The 22,657-nt window shown below is 43.6% G+C and overlaps 1 protein-coding gene across 1 annotated transcript in view; it reads right to left on the bottom strand.

Moving 5' to 3' along the window:
- Positions 1 to 22,657, bottom strand: part of LOC141992064 (zinc finger and SCAN domain-containing protein 32-like) — a 532,457-nt gene that overhangs the window by 282,493 nt on the left and 227,307 nt on the right. Inside the window, exon 3 of the mRNA XM_074960666.1 lies at positions 178 to 263. Coding sequence (XP_074816767.1) covers positions 178 to 250 — 73 coding nt within the window. The 5' untranslated portion in view covers positions 251 to 263. The remainder of the gene's footprint in view (positions 1 to 177; positions 264 to 22,657) is intronic.

Raw genomic sequence — 22,657 nt, 5'->3', positions numbered from 1 at the left:
CTCTGGGGAAAGGACACTCCAGATTAGTGAAGACCAGAGTTATTCTGTAGGGAGGATTTATGCCTCCATGCTGCTCTGTTGTATTTGCAGGAGCCACACCACATTGGCTGGGTCCCTGTGCAGTTTCTTAGTACAAGCCACAAAATTGTCCCGATTTTACCTATTTTACTTCCTTACTTCCATGTGGAAGTCCAGTTGCTGGGCAGGAGACCTCCTGGTTCTCCCCTTCCAGTGTTTGATCCTGATCCATCCTCCTGTAGGGTCTGTAATATGGTGAGGGAAAATGGAGAAAGAGCGTCAGGTTTTAGGAAGGTCTTAGGCCAGTGGTGGGCAACCTGTGGCCCACGGGCCACACCCGGCCAGTCAGGGCAAGCCTCTGGCGGGCTGCCAGACCATTTGTTTACATTTTCACTGCTTCCTGCAGCTCCCAGTGGCCAATGGGAGATGCAGAAAGTGGTGCGGGCCTGCGGACAGTCAACATCCGCAGAATGTCTTGCAGCCTGCAATCAGCTTACTCTGATGGGTCACATGCGGTCTGTGGGCCGCAGGTTTCCCACCACTGGTCTAAATGGACAAGGCAGACACAGGATGGGGAGAGGAGTAGAACACACAAGCAGAGTGAACAATGGGATGCCAGCAAATGGCATGTTAGTTCTACAGTTCGTTTTCTGATATCTGGGTGGGTTCAGTTTGGAGGGGATCAGCCAAAGGGAAAGAAGAGGGGGTCCTGAGGGGAAAGGGGGTGAGGGAGACAGAGCAGGGGAGAGACGCTGAGGTAAAGAGACTCTAATGGAGGAGAGGCTTGGAGCAAAGGGCAGAGGAAGTGCAGTCAAAACTGTAGAAAACTCTCCAAAGGACCAGAGGACCCTGCTTTGGCTGCTTCTGTTGGAGTTTCTAGCAGACTTCTCTCTGCAGCTTTCTCCCAAGCCCACATGGTGGGGGAGGAGGGGAGACACCACTTGGATCCTAGTGCCCCCAGAGAGATTGTGCACGTGCAGGGGAGGGGGGGTATCTCCTGCACAGTTTGGGTCCCGGGAGGTGGTGGAGGATGAGGTGGCCCTGGCTAGGCACTATTCCCCCCACACACCCAGTGCCACAGTCCTTGCTTTGGCTGCTTTTACCCCCTCCCTGCTGGAATCTCTGGCTGGCTCCTTTCTGCAGCTTTTTCACAAGCCCACATAGTGGGGAGTGAGGGGAGACAACACTCTGGTTGAAGTGCCCCCAGAAGTTGTGTGGGGTTCTCCCCTGTACAGTTTGGGTCCAGGGCAGTGCTGGGGGGAGGGATGGCCCTGGCTGGGCCCCATTTGACCCTCTCCCCACCTCCCAATGCCACAGTCCCTGCTTTGACTGCTTCTGCCCTACAAATATTTCTCACTGGCTGTACTTTACATGGCGACTAATGAAAAGCTCTTGTCATTATTCACTACTGTCATGCTGTCCGGAGTGGCACAAACCCCAAACTGGTTGTATGTTCTCTAATTACATTTCACCAACCAAGTAACAAGTATGAATTCCTAAAGCTCCAGAACAGCTTTAACTTGGAGTCACAGACAGGCCCCTTGGGCACTCTGGTCTATTTTGCCACTCTGGCAAGCTTCTCTTTGTGATAGATGGTCCCTTACACCAAAAAATCACAACAATATTCAGGTTTCTCCCAGTCCCAAAGGAGCAGTCACTCATCCCGGATAAATTGTACCCTAGATCTATCACCAAAGACAACACTTGTAGCAAATCCTGTAATAAGCTAACTAAAGATTTATTCACTAGGAAAAGAACATAAAATAGTTATTTACAAGGCTAAAACAGATAACATATACACCAGAACAAGTTACAGTCTTAGATTCTAAAAGATAACATAAACTTCTACAGTAAACAAACTCCATATATCCTTTAGGGGTAACTCAGGTCTAACAGTTGGGGGTCTTTTGCTTTTGCTTCTTGACCCTTTAGAATCCAGGCAGCAAAAGGCCAAGTTTCTCCTTTTCTGGGATTTTTTATCCTCCTGTCCCCAGAGCCCAAACTGATGGGATGAGTTCATGTGCAGGTCTCCTCTTCTTGGAGGGGGTGAGGAGTGCAATTAACAAAGTCTTTGGTTTTTTGATGTCTCATTTGGTTTCAAAGGCCTTCTAATTGGGCAGGCCCTAACATCTTCTGTAGATAGCCAGTATTTGCATTAGAGAAGGCTTCTTTCCTGTTTTATGAGTTACATAGTTACAGAGGTTTACAATGCAAACCTTTGCTATTGCTTTATAACATGAGATACAGATAAGTGAGACTAATAGATGCAGCATCCTACAAGCTGTTCATAAGATCTAAGCACCAAAAACATTCTTACAACTCTAATATCTATCTTGACAATACTAACAAACAGATGAGCCAGACTGGTTGCCAGCTATGCATCTGCCAGTGTTCAGTGAGGCCTGGGGCCTTGTCATGAGCTGGCACCCAGTTTGCCAGCATCACAACTGCCACATACACTAAGAATGAGTAAGTTCCAAACAGCACATGGGGCTCTTCCATCCATCAGAAAATGGAAACATCCTATGTGAGTTAAGTGACCTATCATGTGGCACAAGCAACTAGAACCCATAGGCTGAGATTTTCAAAGAAGCCTAATCAAGTCCAAAAATGCCTAAATCCCTTGGCTCCTTTGGAAATCCCAGCCATAGAGATCAGTTTACCAAAATGCCAAATACTCAAATATACTCACACCAATTATTTATGAACAACTGTAAATTAAAAAATAACAGGATTGATCTGCACATTATTCATTAACAGGAAAAGGGCAACATTTATCTGATAAAAACATGCACAAGTAATTCAAGCATTTCTTCCCAGCCCTTAATTCAAATCTGTTTCATTCCACTCATTTAACAGACTAATTTCTGATTTAAGTAATATCAGATTCAGTGGAGCCTTAGGAGTTAAGAAGTGTTCGTTCTGGGGGATTGTATGCCCCACAGTAGCAATAGGCCATGAGATATGGATACTTTCAGTCACAGGTTGTTGCTTTGAATCTAGAAGAGTTCAGTAGTGAATTAAAATCACTATCATCTGATGGCTACTGATGCAAATATGAAATAAACTGGTAGTCTCAGGCCATTCCTTAGAGGCCTACATCACAAAATAGCTACCATAATTGCCACTAATTGGCAATCAGGGAACTAAAAATACTATGTGAATTAAAGAAAAGGTCTCAAAAATAGTAAAATGGGTAAAACAAAGTAATTTTTGCTAGCCCCATTCTCAAACACAGAAGAACTGTTTTATCTGAAATTCCCAAAATATTCAGCCTGAGGCAGATACTTGACATGGACACAATCAGCCCAAATGATTAAACTTTGGTATAGTTAAAAGCAACTGAAAACAGTGTCTTATAATGGGAAGTGTCAGGCAACCTTGGTAATAGGCAGTGCTACCTGACCTGTCTACAATAAAAATGTAAACTTCCCAGCTCATGGGCAAACAGAACTAAGCTGCTCACCTTTTGATGTTTGCCTCATGACTGGCATATAGCATGATAACAAACAGAACCGCTTCTACATATCTATTCTGTCTGTGTCACTGCTTCCAAGTGGATACTATTACATGAAAGACTATTGCTGCATATATTAATTGTGCATGCTACTAGATCTTTCCCTTCATCTACGGGAGCAGTCTGGTCCCTCCCACTGTAGTGGTTTCTGGTTGTTGTTCTTGGTTTGTTCAGGATGATGGTGATGATTATAACTGCATAATGCATTTGTTTTTTTATATTGTTTTTCTTTCACTTGTACACCACCTTCCTGCTTCTCAATTAATATGAGAGGTGTGTAAGTAGGCAAGTATAGTGCATGAAACAAGTAACAGAGTCCTATTAACGTCTAGTTAGGATACCCCCAACTGTTCTTCTGCGCTCTGATCTACTGCACTGTCTCCATTTCAAGTCAGAGGATAATTAACTAACTCTACATGATTTCCGGCAGGCACCAGTAGTTTACTGATTTATTTGTTGATGTAGAATGGATTTGACAGTACTTTAAACTTCCAGAGTTGGAGATCTGTTGAAAACTGAAGTAAAATGAAGCATGGTGGGGGTTCCCTTTTAATTCCACTGATTTACTGAAAATAGTGCCTCACCTGAAGTAGGCCAGCATTGTTTACATCATAGTCCCTGTTCTTCAAATCATCACTTGTGCTTTAAGGGCCTTTGAGTAGGCAAGCCAACTACTTAGAAAGTACTGGTTCATGGTTTCAAGGACCCTATATCTCACTTTTGAAATTTCTTTTAAAGAGATGTTCAACTTGTAAAATTTGGTTCTGGCGCTCAGTTTTGAATACCTGTGAGATTGGATGTGTGCAAATCCAGAGTTTAGCTTGGCTTATGATAACATTAGGTAAACTTAATTGGGAATCTACATTAGATTTATTCTTAGGGTGTTCAGTTCTGGGGTTTTGGCTCAAGATTAGTTCTAATTTGCTCATTTTATTTGTCCTTTTCTCTCTCCCTCTTCATTTACAATCAGTTTTAGGCTCTTGTCATATACATTATATATAAGAGGTAATTTTATAGCATATCTTCATCAAAATAAAAGCTCACAAGCAGGTACGTACATCTGTCAGTTTTTGATGTATGTGTGGTTTCTCAAGAAAATAATGGGCTATATTTGGAAGCCAGTGAACTAAATAGTCTTTTTAAAGCTAAGAGGTAGCTTTCAAACACACAAAGAAAGGAGGGAAGGTAGATAATTTTGCATCCAATCCTGCATATTTCATGCACTTAAGATGGCCAGCCGCTTAAAATGGCATTTGGGGTAAATGAAGAATATAGAATCAGGCCTTTGAGTTGTATATTTACTGATCCATATAACCAATTGTGTCTGGTCTTTCAAACACTGCACTGAAACTAATATTTTTCAGTTTATAGTAGAGTGACTTTTTCATAAACCAAGGGATATTACACTACCAACCTAATGTATTTCTATAGACACAAGCATAACAACTGTCTAAATTATACTTAGTACACTTCAAATATTATAATAGCCAATCTGCTGCACAGTTTGAAACCCATTACAGATGGAGATTTAAAAGTTTGGTCCAGGAAAAGATGATACTAAGAGACTCCCTACAAGATAGTAGTTTTTTACCATAAAGTAAGGTAAATAGATTAAATCTGGGGAAAATGTTTCTTAGCAAAAAAAAAAAAAAAAAGAGAGAGAGAGAACAAATTTTCGTTTGGCCTTGTGTGTTTCCTTTTAATACAGAAGAACATTTTATTTTAAAAGAGAATATGTAGCTTTTCAAAGTAGAGCGCGATTATATGAATTGGAGGAAATTTGGACCCACTGATACATTTGGATAAAGAATGCTGAAATAGCTCAAATAATGCCAGACTTCCATTTCACCTGACCTCTACTTTCACTCCCTTCCCCTCCCATTCCTCTAAGCCTCTTCTCTTTTTTGCATTTGAGTATGTCTTTTTTTATAATTGTCATTATTACCTCCACTCTAGCATGTTATAGCTGTGTAATATTGTCTGATTTTCTTTTGGCTGGACTTGTAGCTTTGACAATTTGTAAAGTTGCGTAATTACCTACTTTTATTGGCTATCCCGTGAAATGTGATATTTGGTAATGTATATAGCCTATAAGTCATTTACTCTTTTGTATTTGTCATTGTTTCTTTATTGAAATTAATAATAAATAATCTAAAAAAAGAGACTGTCTATGGAGAAACATTCTGTAAGTGGGTTTTTACAATTACATAGGTTGTCTGACAGCTTTGTAATAGCTTGGCTATTCCTAGAGTGTGAAAGACCTAGAAAATCAAGAACAATTCTGCCTTTGAGCTATTGGGATCCTTCACATGCATGAAATGCTAAACACACTCATTATGCATCATTATTTTATGACTATCTAAAACATCTGTGTAATAGCTAGATCACCCAAGAAAAAGTGGTAGCTTCCTGGGACTTTCTTCATTTTAGACAGGAAATTTAGAAAAATGCAGAAAAACAAGGGATTTGTTCTCAAGTATCTGAAAAAAAGGGAAACAGAATGTTGGAGAAACATCGTGTTCAGGTCTGAAGCCAAAATAAAACATTTTTCAATATTTGCAAAGCATGAATGGGGACTAATCATTTGGAGCTACTTACACCCTGGGTTTGTGGTGACTTCTGAGAGCCTAAATCTTAGTGAAGGACCCCTCTGAAGCTGAATATCTGCAGGAGGGAAGGAGCATTTTTGCAACAGCAGAAAGCAGCCTCAACCTCCCCTCTATGTGAGGACATTTGTGAAGTCCTGGATCCACTGAAATCAATTGCAAAACTCCCTTTGGTTTCAATGCAACCAGGATTCCACTCCATGTAGGGAGGCAGTGCTGCTCAAAAGAGAAGCTAGTGCTGGGCAAGGGTAGGTGATTCAGCCCGTCCTCTGTACAGCATTGACAGAAATGATTCTATGGGGCCCCAGACATAAACCAAAGCTACCTCCCTTAATAGAGAACTGGTTTGGACAACAGCATCATCAACACAAGCCCTCCCTTTGAATAAATCCTTCCATGCTGCAAGGGGCCAGGATGGTGCGATGAGGTTTAAATTGTAATGTCTCTGGAGCACCATGAGTTAATCTGGCCATTAACTGTTAGAGTTATCCACTTCTGAATAGCTGCTCTTTAGGTGGTGCAATAAATCAAACCATGCCACATTAATGGAAAGCTAATGATAGCAGGTTAACCTGATTTTTCCAACTGAACTCGTATTCAATCACTCTGTCGTCCTACCCATCACCCAATAGATGAATCCAGTCGTCATTCATAGGTTTGAACCTTTGATTTTTCAGCACCTTCTCTATGGCTGCCTGCTATTATCACCAGTAAAATACAACATAATCTCTCTCTCTAAGTTTAATAAAAGACAATATCAGAGCTTATCAACAACCTTGGAGCGTCTGGCAAATAGCCAATCTTGGCTCTGCACTATGAACAAACAATTTTCTAAAACTCTTGCAGTATCCAATGGAGAAGGTTATCTTTTCCAAAAAAAAAGCTATTAAGCTGTTTGTGTGCTCTGCTTAGTAACTGGCTGTGGGGTGGTTTGTTTGTTTGTTTGTTTTTGTATGCCTGTTACCCTGTTTCTTTTTTTTGTTTTGTTTTCTTGGAGAGGTCTTCAAAGGAAAATTGCTGAGCAGCAGGTTTCAGCAGGTTTAAGATCATAATTTTCTTTATTCTTCATATTTATGTATTTGCTTTTTTTGCACAGGTGAATGATTCCTAATTGTATTCTAAGACATGTAGTTTTACCCTGGCTACTGTAATAGGCCTTGCCAACCATCTACTCCATTGTATAAGCCATTCACCTACAAGTAGGAGTTGCTCATCCAATGAATTCATGGCTTGTTCCCCGGCTGGAGCAAACAGAAGCGAGCCCTTTATAATCTTTAGGCCAGTCGTTAGGACATTTACGTGGGATATGGGAGACCCAGGTTTGAAGCCCCACTCTAGAGCAGGGAGTTGAACTGTAATCTCCCTTCTGCCAGGTGAGTGCTCTAACCATTAGGTTTTAGGCTACTCTGTTCTCAATCTCTCTTGTTGTAACTGTTCTATTTTATATAAATACTTAACTATTTATTGGACCACAGAGAAAGCATGAGTGACTGTAGAGCCTGGTGTTGATGGCACTCACCTGGGAGTGAAGAGATGTTGATTCAGATCCTTCTATTGAATCAGGCAGAGAGAATCAATTAGATGCCCAATTCTAGCTTCGTGATTTCATTAATTAATGCTTGTAAAGTATTTTGAGACCCTCTGGAAAGAGGTACTGCACAGAGAATGAGTAAGCTTTTGGAGCTTCTTTGTCTTGAAAGAAAACTTGATGCAACTTCCTGTGATCCACTGATCAGTCCAGAAATGTCCCTGCTGTTTCACTTGAAGAGTGACCCAAAACGTTCCAAAAGCATCTACTGATTCTGAGTGCCCAACTTGAAACGCTTTGGGCCTGATTTCCTGAGATGTTGAATACTCAGAACTCCAGCTGAAGACCATGGAAGCTTCAAGTGCTCAGCGTCTCTGAAAAGTCAGGCCTATCTGTCTTAAATTGGACACCCAGAAAATGAGGGGCAGAAAATTAATGGACACCATTTAAAATTTTCCCTCTAGAGTTCGCCAGTACAAGAGTATGACTTCTGACACTATTGGCTTTTACACTGCCGGCTGAGGTGAATTTAAAACACAACAAGATCCCACATTGGTAGGATTTGCACCCAGCTGGCTGGGCAGATCAATGATTTTCCTGATGCCTCTTTATGAATTAGGTTGTGCTGATATATTAATATCAAACATTTTGATAGTTTGAGAGCACAGGTTCCGGAAAGCAACAGAAGTTGTGGTCACCAATTTTTTTACGATGGGATGCAACGATGACCTCCTGGCAAATGAGTTACCATTTAAACCCCTTCCAAGGAGGCAAGCCTCCTCAGAGGCAGGAGAAAGGAGAAAAAAAATCCTCTAAAGTACCAAACTTAGCTAAACTAAACCAAAACTAGAAACTAGGCAGAAATAATGTAGCTGAGACACGCTCAGGGCAGGCACACTAAAACTTTGTCCGAGGCTGAGGCAGCTGAGAAGGAACTAAGGATGGTTCGCCCATGCAGCCCTTTATAAAAACATGGCATCAAGAACAATGATATGTAGAGAACATGCACGGCCTGAACGGACACTGCTAAAGTGCACCTTAAGTAGAGCTCCCATAGGGACACTACTTGAAGAAGAAAGATGGCTGTCTGGAGTCAGGTGTCCAGGGAATGGAGGGTCATAGTTGCAGAGTGGCAGCATGAGCCATAAGTGTTTCTGTCTCTGTCAAATTTCCCCAGCTCAGGAGAATTTTGTTGGTGAAACCCTTGCCACTTCCTTTGCAGACTGAATGAAGAGGAAATGCCATTTGTGAGAACTTGGGGGACCAGCCTAGCCAATAACCTGCATGGGCCTAATAGTGACCAGTAGGAAAATCCTGCCTCAGAGGTACTTGGATAAACACTACCAAAATTTTCCCTTTGCAAACATCTCTGAACACTGTTCACATGGAGCAAAATAAGAGGCCCAGCCAGCACAATATAGCCAGCCTGAAGTTTTTGTGCTTGTTTTTTTAATCTCACTTTGTTTCTTTGTTTTGCTTTGATGGCAGATGGTCTCGTGGCATCAGAGCATGATCCCTTCCTTCCTCTCTGGTTTTCATCTTTGAGAGACAGAGCTGCTGGGGAGGGGTGGGGGCAAAGAGGAGTTGAAGTCTTTTGTTTTCTCCTTTCTGTTGCTATAGTTCTTTAGTCTCCTTTGAGTAACTCTCTCAGTGTAAGTGTGGCACTCACCTTTGTTCCAGGGAAGCAGAAGAGTCAGTTTCCTCTGTGACTGAGGTTCACACACCACTCCCTGATCAACTAACAGAAGATTTGAAACTGCAAAGATGAACTGAGCCCCTTCTCAGCAGCTGAAACAAATACAGCAGAAATAATTCCAGCTCTGCTTTCTCAAGCCCTAAGAATTCAGAAGGTGAGAAAACTGTATGTTAATATATATCGCTGTATATATTTCTATACACACATAATATAGGTGGGGCTATTATTTACATTATCCAACACGTCCCTTTATAAGAGTGTTTTCAGTTGCTTTTAATTTTAACACACCTCAACTGTTTGGGCTGATATTTACCATGCTAGGTATCTGCAGGCTGGTCATAGGCAATGTGGAGGTGCAACCTCCCTGATTTGAATCAGGGAACAAGGTGTGTCGGGGATTGTGTGGGGTGCCCATTGGAACAAGGAGCCAGGGTTGGGAGAGAAACTTGGACTGTGAGTTGGCGTGGGGGTAGGCTGGGAAAAAAGACTGGAACTGTGAATCAGCAGGCTGAATGGAAGGAGGTGGGAAGAAGGGCAGACAGACCTGCCGAGAAGCAGAGATGCAGAGGAAAGAACTGGGACTGGCTGGGCAAATAGATTTGGACAAGAAGCTCAGGGAGGAAGACTGGGACCCAGTGAGGGAAGTGGAGGTGTCTGGAGGCCAGGAGTAGAGAGGAACAGATTGGACAAGAAGCCCAGGGGGGACTGGAACTAGCTGGGCACATAGATTGAGGACAAGGTGCCAGGGAGGTGGGATTGTGGGGGGAGGGTGTCTGAGAATGGCTTGGAAAGGAGACTGGAACCTTGGAGTGTGGGAAAGACTGGGTCTGGGAGCAAAAAGTCTCAAGGGTGAGACTAGGATGTGCTGGATAAGGAGTCTGAGACTGGAATAAGAAGCCTGAAGAGCAGAGACTGGGACTGGTTAGGTGAGAAAAATGGGACTGGGACAAGAAGTCTGTGATAAAGAAGAAACAGGACTGAGATGGGTGGGTTGAACAGAACAGGGAAGAAGCAGCCAAGCTTTGGGAGAGTGGACAGAAGAGTCTTTGTCCAACAGAGCACACTCCACTCCAGAGCTTGGAATGGAATCCAAGATTCTAATGTCTCATCATTCCCCTGCTGTCAGCAAATATTTGTGAAACCCACTGGCAAAGTGTCTCATCTCCCTCCAGTGCTGGTACCCTTCTGCATATACATTACGATATAGCCTTTGATTACATCATCACATACATTTTTCCCACAGGACCTTGCCTCTGGACAGGGTGGAGTTGCTCTAGGCATGGATCCGGGAGGTATAGTGAAAAAGACTGTTGTCTGTAGTACTCCTGACTCATTTTTTGGAGAATTTGGAAGGTTTGTACTATCTGAAGTACTGGAAACAGGCAGGTATCGGCCTACCCAAACCTAAAGGCCCTCCTCGTCAACTAAGGGAAGGAAAGTTCACCAAGTCCGGGCTCTAGTTGATTATGGGGGACAACAAAGGAGAAAATGGCAATGGGATTGAGGTCTAAGGTTTGTGGCAAGATGGCCAATTTTAGTCTGGTGGGTCCTGCGCTTTTCATGGTGGGGAGCTAAGATGCCACCCTTTGCCCCTGCTCTTGGGTACCAAGGGCCCCACTACTAGTCCGGGAAGGTGGTAGAGGAGGGAAGCAGGCGAAGGGTCTGGGTTTGCTCCTCGCTCTGAGTCCCAGCCCCTCTCAACCCCTGTGGGTTTCTTACCCTCATCCCCCTTAGGTGGGGTTACCCTCAGTCCTTAGATGCTGGGGGGAGCAAGTCTTCCTTACTCCAATTCTCAGGTCTTCCAAATCTCTCAACACACCTCCAAGCTAAGCTAAGCTAAGCCTTACTTGACTGCAGGTGCTCCAATTAACCTGCAGCCACCTTCCCTCGTCTACAGGGAACCACGCCTTAATTAGCCTTGAGCTTATATATCTAGCACTCTCCCACTGCTCCCTGGCCCTCCTGTATCCTAGGTTGAAAATCAAGGAACAGGAAGTGGACACTAAAAAGAGAATCCAGGACAGCACTTACTGCTCTTCAAAGACAGTCAGTAGACAATGCCCAGAGGAAGTTTGCTTGAAGAAGTGACCAAACAAGGGAACAGAAATAGACCCCACAGTTGCAGAGTACCCCTCATGCAGCTTCCTCCTCCTGGTGTGAGAGATGACTGTTTTGCCAGTGTCAGGATAAGGTTGACAAGGATGTTCTACGATTTTGTGAGGCTATGGATAGGGTGTGAATAGCTCAGGAGGTGCAGGGAAAAGGGCAGCTGGAACCCAGCAAGCGGTTCTGGCAGTGCTGAAAGAGGGGCTGCAACCTGACACACCTCACATCAGTGGTGGGCAACCTGTGGCCCGTGGGCTGCACACGGTCCATCAGGGTAATCTGCTGGCAGGCCACCAGACCATTTACATTTGAACGGATGCCTGCAGCTCCCAGTGGCCACGGTTCACCGTTTCTGGCCACTGGGAGCTGTGGCGGCCATGCCTGTGGACGGTCAATGTAAACAAACTGTCTCATGGCTTGGCAGTGGATTACCCTGACGGGACGTGTGCAGCCCGCAGGTTGCCCACCACTGCCCTAGACAGATGTGTGCCAGAGTCTCCCTCCTCCTACAAAAGAGACATGTGTCAGGGGATTTTGTGAACCACTTTGATGCATACCCATGGAACCATAATGGAGTAGAGATTGGCCTACGGGAGTTCCTCACCCTCCTTAGGTAGCAACAGGTCCCGCCACTTGCTGTTGGGGCAGGACACAAGGAAGTGGATGGTGTCAAGCACTGGCACATACAAATGTTCTCTGGGCATGGTTCAGCGTCGGACTGGATGGATATCATGCAACCAGCTCAGGTGGCATGTTGGGGATAGGTGGGGAGGCTTGCGAGGTTGGGGGCCTCATGATGGGTTCTGGAGAGACAGGTGTCAGTGGGTGCACCATCCCACAGAGCCCATTCAAGGAAAGTGAGAGAAGTAGGAGGCAAGGCTACTCTCTCTTCCTGAAGAGCATAACAGGGGATGTGGAAGGTGGACAGCCCCATGTGCTGGCCGAGTGCCACAGGGTCCACCCAGTCCCTCCAATTATAGTCCAGGCGATCTCCAAGTTTGGTGCACCAAGGAGGACTCTGCCACCTGCAAATGGGGATGGAGGTTGTGTAGCAGGGGTTCTGTGAGGAGGTTCTCCCCCTCAGTGGCCACTACTGACCTGCTTGCTGAGATTAGCTTCCTTCCAGATCCTGAGGAGGTCCTAGTAAAAGATTGGCAGCTCAGGGAGGTCTTGGGGGAAGACTTCTCAGGTTGAGATAAAAGGGCTGCTGGTAGTATTCGGGCCCTCAGAAGCAGTGGAGGAAAGCATGCACTAGCACACTCCACACTGGACTACCTTATAAAATGAATAACCCAACAAACTTCCATTGGATTTCAACAGGAACTTTGCCTGAGTAAAGCCTGTGGGGTGTGGCCTTCATGCTTTAGCTGGACTCTGTCTCAAATCTTCCCTGGAGTGAAACAAAGACTCTGTATACTAGAAAATGTGGATCCTTTTTCTCTATTCACAGTTACTTACTGGATGTGAATTCAGCTTTCTAATTAATATATTTGCAACTATTTTTCATGTGGACATATTCACCTACAGTATAATGATAAACAATAAATAATGCAGACAGCAATGAGGTAGATCAGTGGTTCTCAAACTAGGGCTGCCGCTTGTTCAGGGAAAGCCTCTGGCAGGCCGGGTCAGTTTGTTTACCTGCCGCATCCGCAGGTTCAGCCAATCACGGCTCCCACTGGCTGCGGTTCGCCGTTCCAGGCCAATGGGGGCTGTAGGAAGGGCGGCCAGCACATTCCTTGGCCCGCGCCGCTTCCCGTAGCTCCCATTGGCCTGAAGCGGTGAACCACAGCCAGTGGGAGTCGCGATTGGCCAAACCTGTGGACGCAGCCAGTAAACAGACAGGCCCGGCCCTCTAGGGGCTTTCCTTGAACAAGCAGCAGCCCTAGTTTGAGAACCACTGAGGTAGACAATCTGCTCTGCAGCACACTGTACAACAAGGACTCATCTGTGCCTTTTCTGAATACTACTGCATAAGGGACAGAAGCACTGGAAGGCATTGTGCTCACCATCACAGGGACGTGCATCTGCTGCTACACCCCTGCTAAGAGTTCACCAGGCTCCTCCCTGTGTGCCTGGCTTACTGGCTGCTGCAGTCTGCGGATAGGGCAGGAGCCCAGCCTCATCCTTCCCACATTACGGAGACTTGTAGCTAAGCAGGGCACTAGGATGGGCTGTGATTGTAGCTGATCATTGTGTGTGTGGTGCAAAGAGTAGGGGGTTTCTTACACTCTCATCCTCCACCCTAGTTCACTTGAGTAAAGATAATTCTTTGAAGTAAATTAATATATCTTGAGGCCCCTGCCCAGGCAAAGTCTTACTGAAGTCAACAAGAGTTTTGCATGAATATTGACTGAGTGAGATTTGAGTGAGGATCTCAAGATTTAGCAGAACATTAGGAAGCTAAAGTAGTGATAACCATGAGCAAGGAGGTAATGCACAAGCCACTGAATAACACACATATTTCAGAATAAACAGCCAAATCTTGAGGTCTCCAGGAAGTTGGTGCTGTTGTGGGAGTGTCCTAAAGAGAGGGTGATGGAATGGCCATGATTGTTGAAGTTGTCGTGGAAAACTATGAGAGAGTTTAGGTCATCTCTCCAGATGATGAAAATGTCACTGATGAACCTCAGGAATATCATTGGTTTCATGGGGCTTTCTTCCAGAAATTCTTTCTCGAGAGGGACCTCCAGGTTGGCATATTGGGGAGCCATCCGAGTACCCATGGCTGTTCCTACGGTTTGGAGAAAGTGTTCGTTGTTGAATGTAAGATTGTTATGGGTGAGGATGAAAAGGATGAGTTTGGCAATGAGTTTGCAGTGCATGAGGGGTGTCTAATGTCGTGTAAATATTTCAGGCAGTCAGCAATTCTGTTGTTTGTGAGGGTTGTTGGTGTATACAGAGGTGGTACCAGTTTGGTGGCATGGATGGCATTTATAAGGAGGTTGTTAATGTTGCTGAGTTTCTGAAGGAAGTCACTTTTGCCTTTGGTTTATTTATTTTTTCAGGAGAGGGAGAAGATAACAATATTCAACAGCATGAGCAAAAATAACCACTGCAAACTGATCTAATCAATTAATAAATCATACAAATAGACACCTAGGTTGGAGGTCAGAGTGGACAACCTGCCCATTTATATGTTTTCCTCAGCACTTCTTGAGGTTAGACAAATTATTTTATTGCTAAGTGTGCATCCTACATGGCAGATGTTATTCATCTTCATGTGGCATCTGTTCCTGACTCAAATGTGGTTACTGTTACAAAGGTACCACTGACTGGAGAAGGGAGCATGGCCAGAGTGCCCGAGGAATGTGCTGATCAAAGTGAGGCTTCTGTAGAGAAATAGCTGAAAGTTAAAGCTGCCCTCCAAAATACCGCTCCCAGTGGAGAATCCTCCTTGCGGGGCAGCACGCCCCACTCTCCCACTGAGCAATGGAGTGACTGCAAGTTGCACACACACCCTGTGCTGGTGGAGGCAAATCAAACCTCATCCCTTCAAACCCTTGTACAAACACTAACACATTAATATCAGTAGAGTGGGTAGTGGCTGAACTTAGAGTCTGCAGGTTTGGGAATCCTATACCTCACTGTCAGCTATTTTTTTCAACCTATGGGGCCAGATTATAAATCTGTGTGTGTGAGACTGAGAGAGCGAAAGAAACTTTGGTTAATGGGTTAATATTTTGAATGTATATTACTATGGTACTCTTTATCATTCAGGTAAGAAAAACTGTTATTAAACAAATCTATCAAGGAACTCTTCTTTGCATCTTGCTCATTATCATTGCTTTTCAAAATTAAAGAGAAAAAAAATCCAGTGGTTGCCTATCAATCTAGCTTGCAGTTTAGACACCATTGTAGCACCGAGCAGTGCTTCTATTCCCGTCAATCACCTTTTGTATCATAAAGAAAAGAAAAAGTTACTGACTGACACCAAGGAGAATTTATTTTACATTCTACCCTCACTATCTGCAGGGGCTTTGGGAGTTGAAACTATCAAATTAGTGTCAATTTGAGGCATTTCTGAGAAGTAGACAAGGAAGAAAAAAACACCTAAGCTTACCTGCATTCATTTTACATGTGGCCTGCTGCCAACTTCTAATCATAGGCACTGTCAGTCCCCTAGAAGGACATATTACATCAATGTCCACATTTTACTTTAATTATACAAATGAGTAATCTTCTTGTGATTGAACTCCAAGAAATGAAAAGGCTGGGATTTAAGTATCAACTCAAACACAGTTTTGGCTTCTTCTATTATTTTTAGAAAGAAATATTTCCTTTCTGACAAAGGAAGATGAGCAAAGAGTTCTTCGATTGCTTTCTCTTTGCTCCATTGACATTTATCTACCTATCCTTCATCTTAGCAATTCATGTTGTGAATGCCAGGGAAGACTGATGAGCCACTCCTTATAGGTTTAATTAAATAAATGTAGCAAATAGAGGGCAATTTAGGGCTGGCCAAAACCAAAGGAATATTGGAATTCAGCTTGAGATTTACATTGAACTTCACTCCATGAAATATAATGAGTTGCACATACAAGGTTACTGCTGCCTTTTGCCTACCTTTGACAAAAAATATTGTCCAAATTCTCCCCTCAGATCCTTCATATAGCATATTATTGGAACAGGAAATGCATGATCACATCAGAGAGCAGCATAACCTGACACCCATGCATTCCACATCTACCCAAATTCCCCACACACCCCTAAAAATACAAAAATAAATAGAAAAACCTGTAACTAACAAACCAATCAACCAAAACACTAACTAAATTAAAACAAGCAGAGTTCTGACCCCCAAAAGGGTAAGAGCCAAGACTCCATGGGGACTTTGGAACTTTGCTATTTCTATTGATTTTATGTGGAAGTCACTCCACTGCTATGGGGATGAGAGGCAATATAAATCCCAAAAATAGATTAAACTAAGTAAAATAGAAAGAATCAGATGAAAATCCCCACCGACACTAGAATAGGCAAGGCTCACTCAGGGCCATGTTTACACTGTGGCTACTGTTTTGTTACTTTATGTGCATTATTTATAATGTTACAGAAACAATTGAATCAGATGTGTTTCAGAGTAACAGCCGTATTCGCAAAAAGAAAAGGAGTACTTGTGGCACCTTAGAGACTAACCAATTTATTTGAGCATGAGCTTTCGTGAGCTACAGCTCACTTGCATCCGATGAAGTGAGCTGTAGCTCACGAAAGCTCATGCTCAAATAAATTGGTTAGTCTCTAAGGTGCCACAAGTACTCCTTTTCTTTTTGTGAATCAGATGTGATACTTGTGAAATAATAACAACAATAAGAAAAAGTCTTTGTGCACACTCTCTCCCACACATTTTCTGCCTAAGAAGCTGTGACTTGTCGATTTCTTCTCCAAGTGTCAGCTTGTCTACTTTGCTAGTCATGTGTGTCTGAGATTTTCTTGCAGCATGTTCTCACCTGTACCTGAGCTCGGTTTTATAAAGTATAAGCTGATATAATTAGTACTCTGGTGCAAAGCTTGCAGTCCTTAGTCTGCAGATTTGCTGAATAGAGTATAAAAGGATTAGGATTTTTACCAAAATTTCAAAGGAAAGGCATGTGGGCAGTTGGGTTCATTCAATAATCTACTATCTGCCTCCACATCCCTCATACTCCAAGCATGGTATGTAGCAGGGAAGGGGTTGGAGGGAAATGGCTGATTGGGGCAGGGGACCAGGAAGTGCTGCTCTATACAGCATTAGATTGCTGCTCACCTTTAGGAATTTATCCATGTAACATACTGTGGACATTTTGATGTGGAGTCCCCTCTGCTCTATCAACCCCTTCCTGAGAGAGGTTTGTGGGTCAAGCAGGGCTTAAAGTAACAGGGAGGCCAGCTCCTCCTCTGCTGCTTGCAAAGAGAGAGCTCTCATCTCCCTGGGGAACAGCACTCTCCAGGTCTCCTTCCTCCTTGGCTGGTGCAGTGAGAGCACCAAATCTGTTTCCATGTACTTTAACTGATAGATTCAGGTGCAGCTAAAGAGCCCAGGTGCATGCCCTTCTGCACTGAGGAGTAGCACTGAGATCCTGGACTTTGCACAAATACTCCAGCCTTCCCAGGATGATCCACGATAGGTAGGATTTCCCTGGAGGACCACAGACTTCATTAACTCTGTCAAGAGTGAGGCAGATCTGAGCCCCATAAACTCCCATTAACTGGATAATTCCATGCAACAACACAGCTCCATGTCAGCAGAGCTCTCCACCTAACGTTGGCCCTTCTGAAATTTTGGACATGGGAGGACATGATATATCTTCAAAAAGAAAAGGAGGACTTTGTGGCACCTTAGAGACTAACAAATTTATTTGAGCATAAGCTTTCGTGAGCTACAGCTCACTTCATTGGTGCCACTGAATGCATCTGATGAAGTAAGCTGTAGCTCATGAAAGCTTATGCTCAAATAAATTTGTTAGTCTCTAAGGTGCCACAAGTCCTCCTTTTCTTTTTGCGGATACAGACTAACACGGCTGCTACTCTGAAACATGATATATCCTCTTATCCTCACTCCGTATAACCAGGCCACACTTCTACTGAAGTCAATGTGACCTTGAATAAGGACTGAAAGTTTTAGCCGTCTTGGAGAAGTCCATCCCGGGCGGAATGCCACTGAAACTAGTGGAGTTACCTTAGGGAGGAGTTACAGTCTATCAGACCTTGTCTGCCTTCTTCTGGAGACATAAGCACCCTGTCATTCTCTCCCCTGCCCTCCCCCCACACACTCAGCTGGGGCTACCAACAAGACTTAGTCCTCCAGAGGCCTAGAGGGGCCAGAAGGTGATCTGGACCAATGAGGAGCCAGCAGACCAGGTAGAAGGCTTACCTGTTTCTTCTGAGGGTAGTGGTGAGAATAACAAACAGAAATTATCTGGCATTTTCAATCATATTGAATTACCTTCACCTAAATATTCATGAAAATTCCTGCAGGCACTTGCAAAGTCTTGTGGAAATTTGGAATAGACATTATTTGGTTGATTGTAACAGATACAGCTTCAAAAATGCTAAGAAACTAATAGAGATGAATACAGGGGTAGCAGTCCTGCAGATAAAACTCCCATTGGATCATATTGAGTGAAACTGGTATAACCTCTGGTCAATGTGTGTTTCATGTCCCCCTCTCATCCACAGAGAATGTTAATCTGTTACAGTCACCAGCTACACAAACTGGATTTTACCTAAAGCTGTGGAGACAGATGGCTTTACCTCCAAAGCTAACCTGGCAGCCATCACATAGGCACAGGAGGTATGAACTCCCTTTCCCTGTGGCAGTTAAGAATCTCTGAGCCCTATAGACAAACTCACCCTAAAGGAGGACAGGCACTGATACCATTACCTGCCTGCAGGCTTTCTGCTTTAGTGCTCAGTCAGTGCTAGATAGCATCCTGGCCCAGTCGTCTACTAGACGGGATATGCTGTGTTGTTCAATCCACTGGCTGTGTGGGATATGCTTACCTATGGGATTCCACAAGGAACTATCCTCTCCTCCATCTTGTTTGACATGTATCTGAAACTGCTATGGGAGATGGCAAGGCAGCACTGATTTAAAATGTCACCAATGAGCAAACGACAACCAGCTCCATATTCCAGTGGGATGGCACTATGAATTGCTTCAAAATACTGAAGCAACACTAGCCATTGAGAGGCCCACCACACCAATGTCCTGCTCTCTTCACTGGCTTCCCATGGAATATTGGGTCAAATTCAAGGTTTTGATCCTCCCTCATGTTCAGAAGCCTCCATTAGGCTTGGTTCAAGTTACCTGAGAGACTGCCTCACCCTGTGTGATCATGACTTCCCATGACAGCTACAGTCCAGTACAATGAAACTAGCAGCTTTAGGGTGAGACTCTTGAGCAGCACACCGTTTTCTTGGTGACTGGTCCATGAATGGAGAACTCAATTCCAGAAGAGAAGAGAAAGGCCATGAATCTCAATATTTTCAGAACAAAGTGTAAACCCCACTTCCTCAATCTGTCCTTCTCTTTGTAACCCCATGAAAAACATGGATTATTTTTTAAATCCCTATGGAATGGAGAAAGGAGAAAGAGGTCCAGAGATCTTTTTGTGTTCACTAATTAAAAGGTATACAGACAACATGATGATGGACACTGCATAAGAACAGAGAAAGGGCCATATATACTCCCTCTCCAGCCTGCACTGCCCACTCTTGAGGCTGCACTGGCCCAATATGGGCTACTTTGGGAGAGGGGAAATTGCAACCACGGCCAGTGGGAGCTGCGATCAGCTGAACCTGCGGACACAGCAGGTAAACAAACCAGCCCGTCCCTCCAGGGGGCTTACCCTGGCGGGCCACGGGCCAAAGGTTGCAGATCCCTGATCTAGAAGTACAGCCTAGCATAAAGGCTAGCATAAAGAGGCCGTGATCTCAGATTAAGTCTCTCAGTGCTACTGCAATCCAAGTAATAAAAGAATAGTTAACAAGCTGCTTTCAAGAAAGGAAATAATATTTTTGGCTATTGCAGAGCAGTGCCTGTATATGAAATTATAATAACATCGCTACAAAAACTACCTTTTCCTCTAAAGCATTTCCCTGTTTCAAAAAGTGCAAATATTAATCAGGTATACATTTTAAAGCTGCATTTGGCTGTGCTGCATAGCTCTGCAGCTCATGGTATCTCAAGTCCTAACAGTATCTGCACAAGTAAATTTTGATATGCTGCAGACCAGGGCATCTCACCTGGGGAGGGGTCGTAACCTGCTGCATAGTCAGAGGGGTGTGCCCACTGGGTACCATCAAACTGATTGGGTGGCAGGGAGAAGTTGCAAAATCACTTGTTGCTAGGATCCAGCAGTAGCATGATCAGAAGAGGGAAAAAAGCGCTCATTATCCATTCTCTGCTGCTACCTCTGTTCTGACCTTTCACATACTTAGTCACTGAGCAGCTCCTCATCGTTCCCTTCTTCCTGTTCCCTTTCTATCTGTACAGTGTCCAGCTCTGGGAGAAGCAATGCATTAAGAAGCAATTGAGCACTGTGCTGCTGAGGATCAGGAAGCATACATACTAATAACAACCTCCCCCCACTAACCCAAGCAGGATCCACTCCCAGTCAGCACTCAGCACACCCCACCAGCACCAGTACTCCCCACTTCAGCAGCTAAGAAGTCTGTGGCTTCTTGCCTTGACACAAATCACACAACCTTTTGTGCCACAAAGGATTAGGAGATTTGAGTGGAATGCAGCAAGAGCAACTGGTTGTTTGTATTTCCCAGATGGAAAATACTGAGAACCAGTGCTGAAGACAGGTCACTTTAGTTTACACAGGTAAACTGCAATACCCAATGTGATCATGATACAGACAATTTACTACCGTCACATCACCTGCTATGCTACAATTTGCAATGTGGTTTTTAAAGACATTTAATGTCTCTTTTAATGAGAAAAATGGACCTCTAGGCCTTCCATGCTGTTATATATACACTAAAGAGAGAATTCCCAAAAGAAAAATCCAAAACAAATGTGTTGTTTTCCCCCCCTTCTTTTAAAGCATAGTAAAGTAGAATGGCATACAGTTCTGGAGCCTACAAATTTGATGTGTCCTAAATGGGACTTTGTGCTCTGCAGAGGAGACTCCATTGATTAATATTGAGTTCCTGTACAAGAGAAACTCCTTTTCTGAAGGACCGCTAGAAATTCAAGGTTTCCAGGCTCTAGATTAATGAAGCTGAAGATGAGCTTCACAAGTGTGATTCAGCAAATGTCTTGCACCTCCAAATAAAGGATTTTTTACAGAGTCCTGTGGCAAAGTAAGATATTTTGCCTGACTTACTTATGTCCACATTGTAGGTAGATCCATCTTGGGTGTTGTCTTCCTTGGAAATATTGGGTGTGATTCATTCCTGCACTGGTGCTGAGTGTGGCACTGAGATTGGAAAGAGGTAGCTGTGTCTTCTTTGTGCTGAGTTGAGGCCCAGTGATGGTTCCTCCCTCCTTTAGCTCACCTCTTGTATGTGTGTGGAGAGGGACTCAGAGCCAGCACACTCAGCCTTGTGCTTGCTGGGGTAAGCCGTACCTCAGTTATATTCCCCGTGAGAGGCCTTCCAGCTGCTTTTCAACCATTTTGATCTGGCAAAGGTAACCTAAAATGGCCACGGGGCACTGATGTTTCAGGGCCATAAAGCTATCTCTCATAAAGAGGTAGTTCTAGGAAGAATTTAGAATCAGAAAACGTTGGTTGGCTGATAGTAGCATGTTCTGGAAACAATGCTTAGCCGAGTGACATTAAAATCATGGTCTCTACCAGCTCAAAAGGGCCAAGTTAGAAGAAGATCAATGGGAGGATACGTGAAAAAAAAAACATGTCATTAATTCAACCCCCATCACAAATAACCAAAAACACAACAGAGAAAATTTGGGGTGATGTTTAGCTGTGCTTTTTATTAATTTAATTAATTGCTTTGTTAATGCCAGATATTTTACAGTGAGATAGTTGACACGGTGTTATGTTTTATAAAGCTCATTTCTTGGAGCGCAATGTGCAAATTAGGGTAACTTCACCTATCACTTGCTTCATCAGTATTTACCCTTAGATGAGATATAAAAGCATCATTGCTTAAGGAGATGATGCATGTTGTTGAACCAAGGAAAAACCAGCAGTGCATATTGCAAACAGCATAGTAGAGTCAGCAATTTGGTCTCTTAAAATATGAATGCTCTTTCCCAGTAACTCTAATTACCATAGTTCAGTGGTTCAAACAAAATGATCCAATAGGTTCAGAACTGTTTTCTAGCCACCAACCTTCCAGTCAAAATCTTTAATCTTCTTTATAGTGCAGTTTGTCTTACATTCCCCTGAAAGGTCTCTAGCATGCAGAAGTAGTTTTTCCTTTAGGGTACTATCATGGAATGATATACAAATCCTCCAGGAGACAGAGGTTTAGCTTTCTGGGAGATTTTAATTTACCCCTTTTAACTTGATGATGTGAGCATATTATATAGGCAACTGAACTCACTTTTTGAAATATAGGTGATATCTGAAATGGCAGGTGATACTGAAGTAAGTATTATTTTTTGTCTTAAATAAAAAGTTATAAACCACATAGAAATAATGTTATGGTTATAATACAAACTGAGAGAAATCAGGACATTGAAAATTGAGGCTGACATTGACTCTAAGGGAAAAGGCAGAGGAGTGTGAATT

The sequence above is a fragment of the Natator depressus genome, chromosome 8 (assembly GCF_965152275.1).
Source record: "Natator depressus isolate rNatDep1 chromosome 8, rNatDep2.hap1, whole genome shotgun sequence".
NCBI classification, from domain to species: Eukaryota; Metazoa; Chordata; order Testudines; family Cheloniidae; genus Natator; species Natator depressus.
This window is presented reverse-complemented; position numbering and strand designations above follow the sequence as displayed.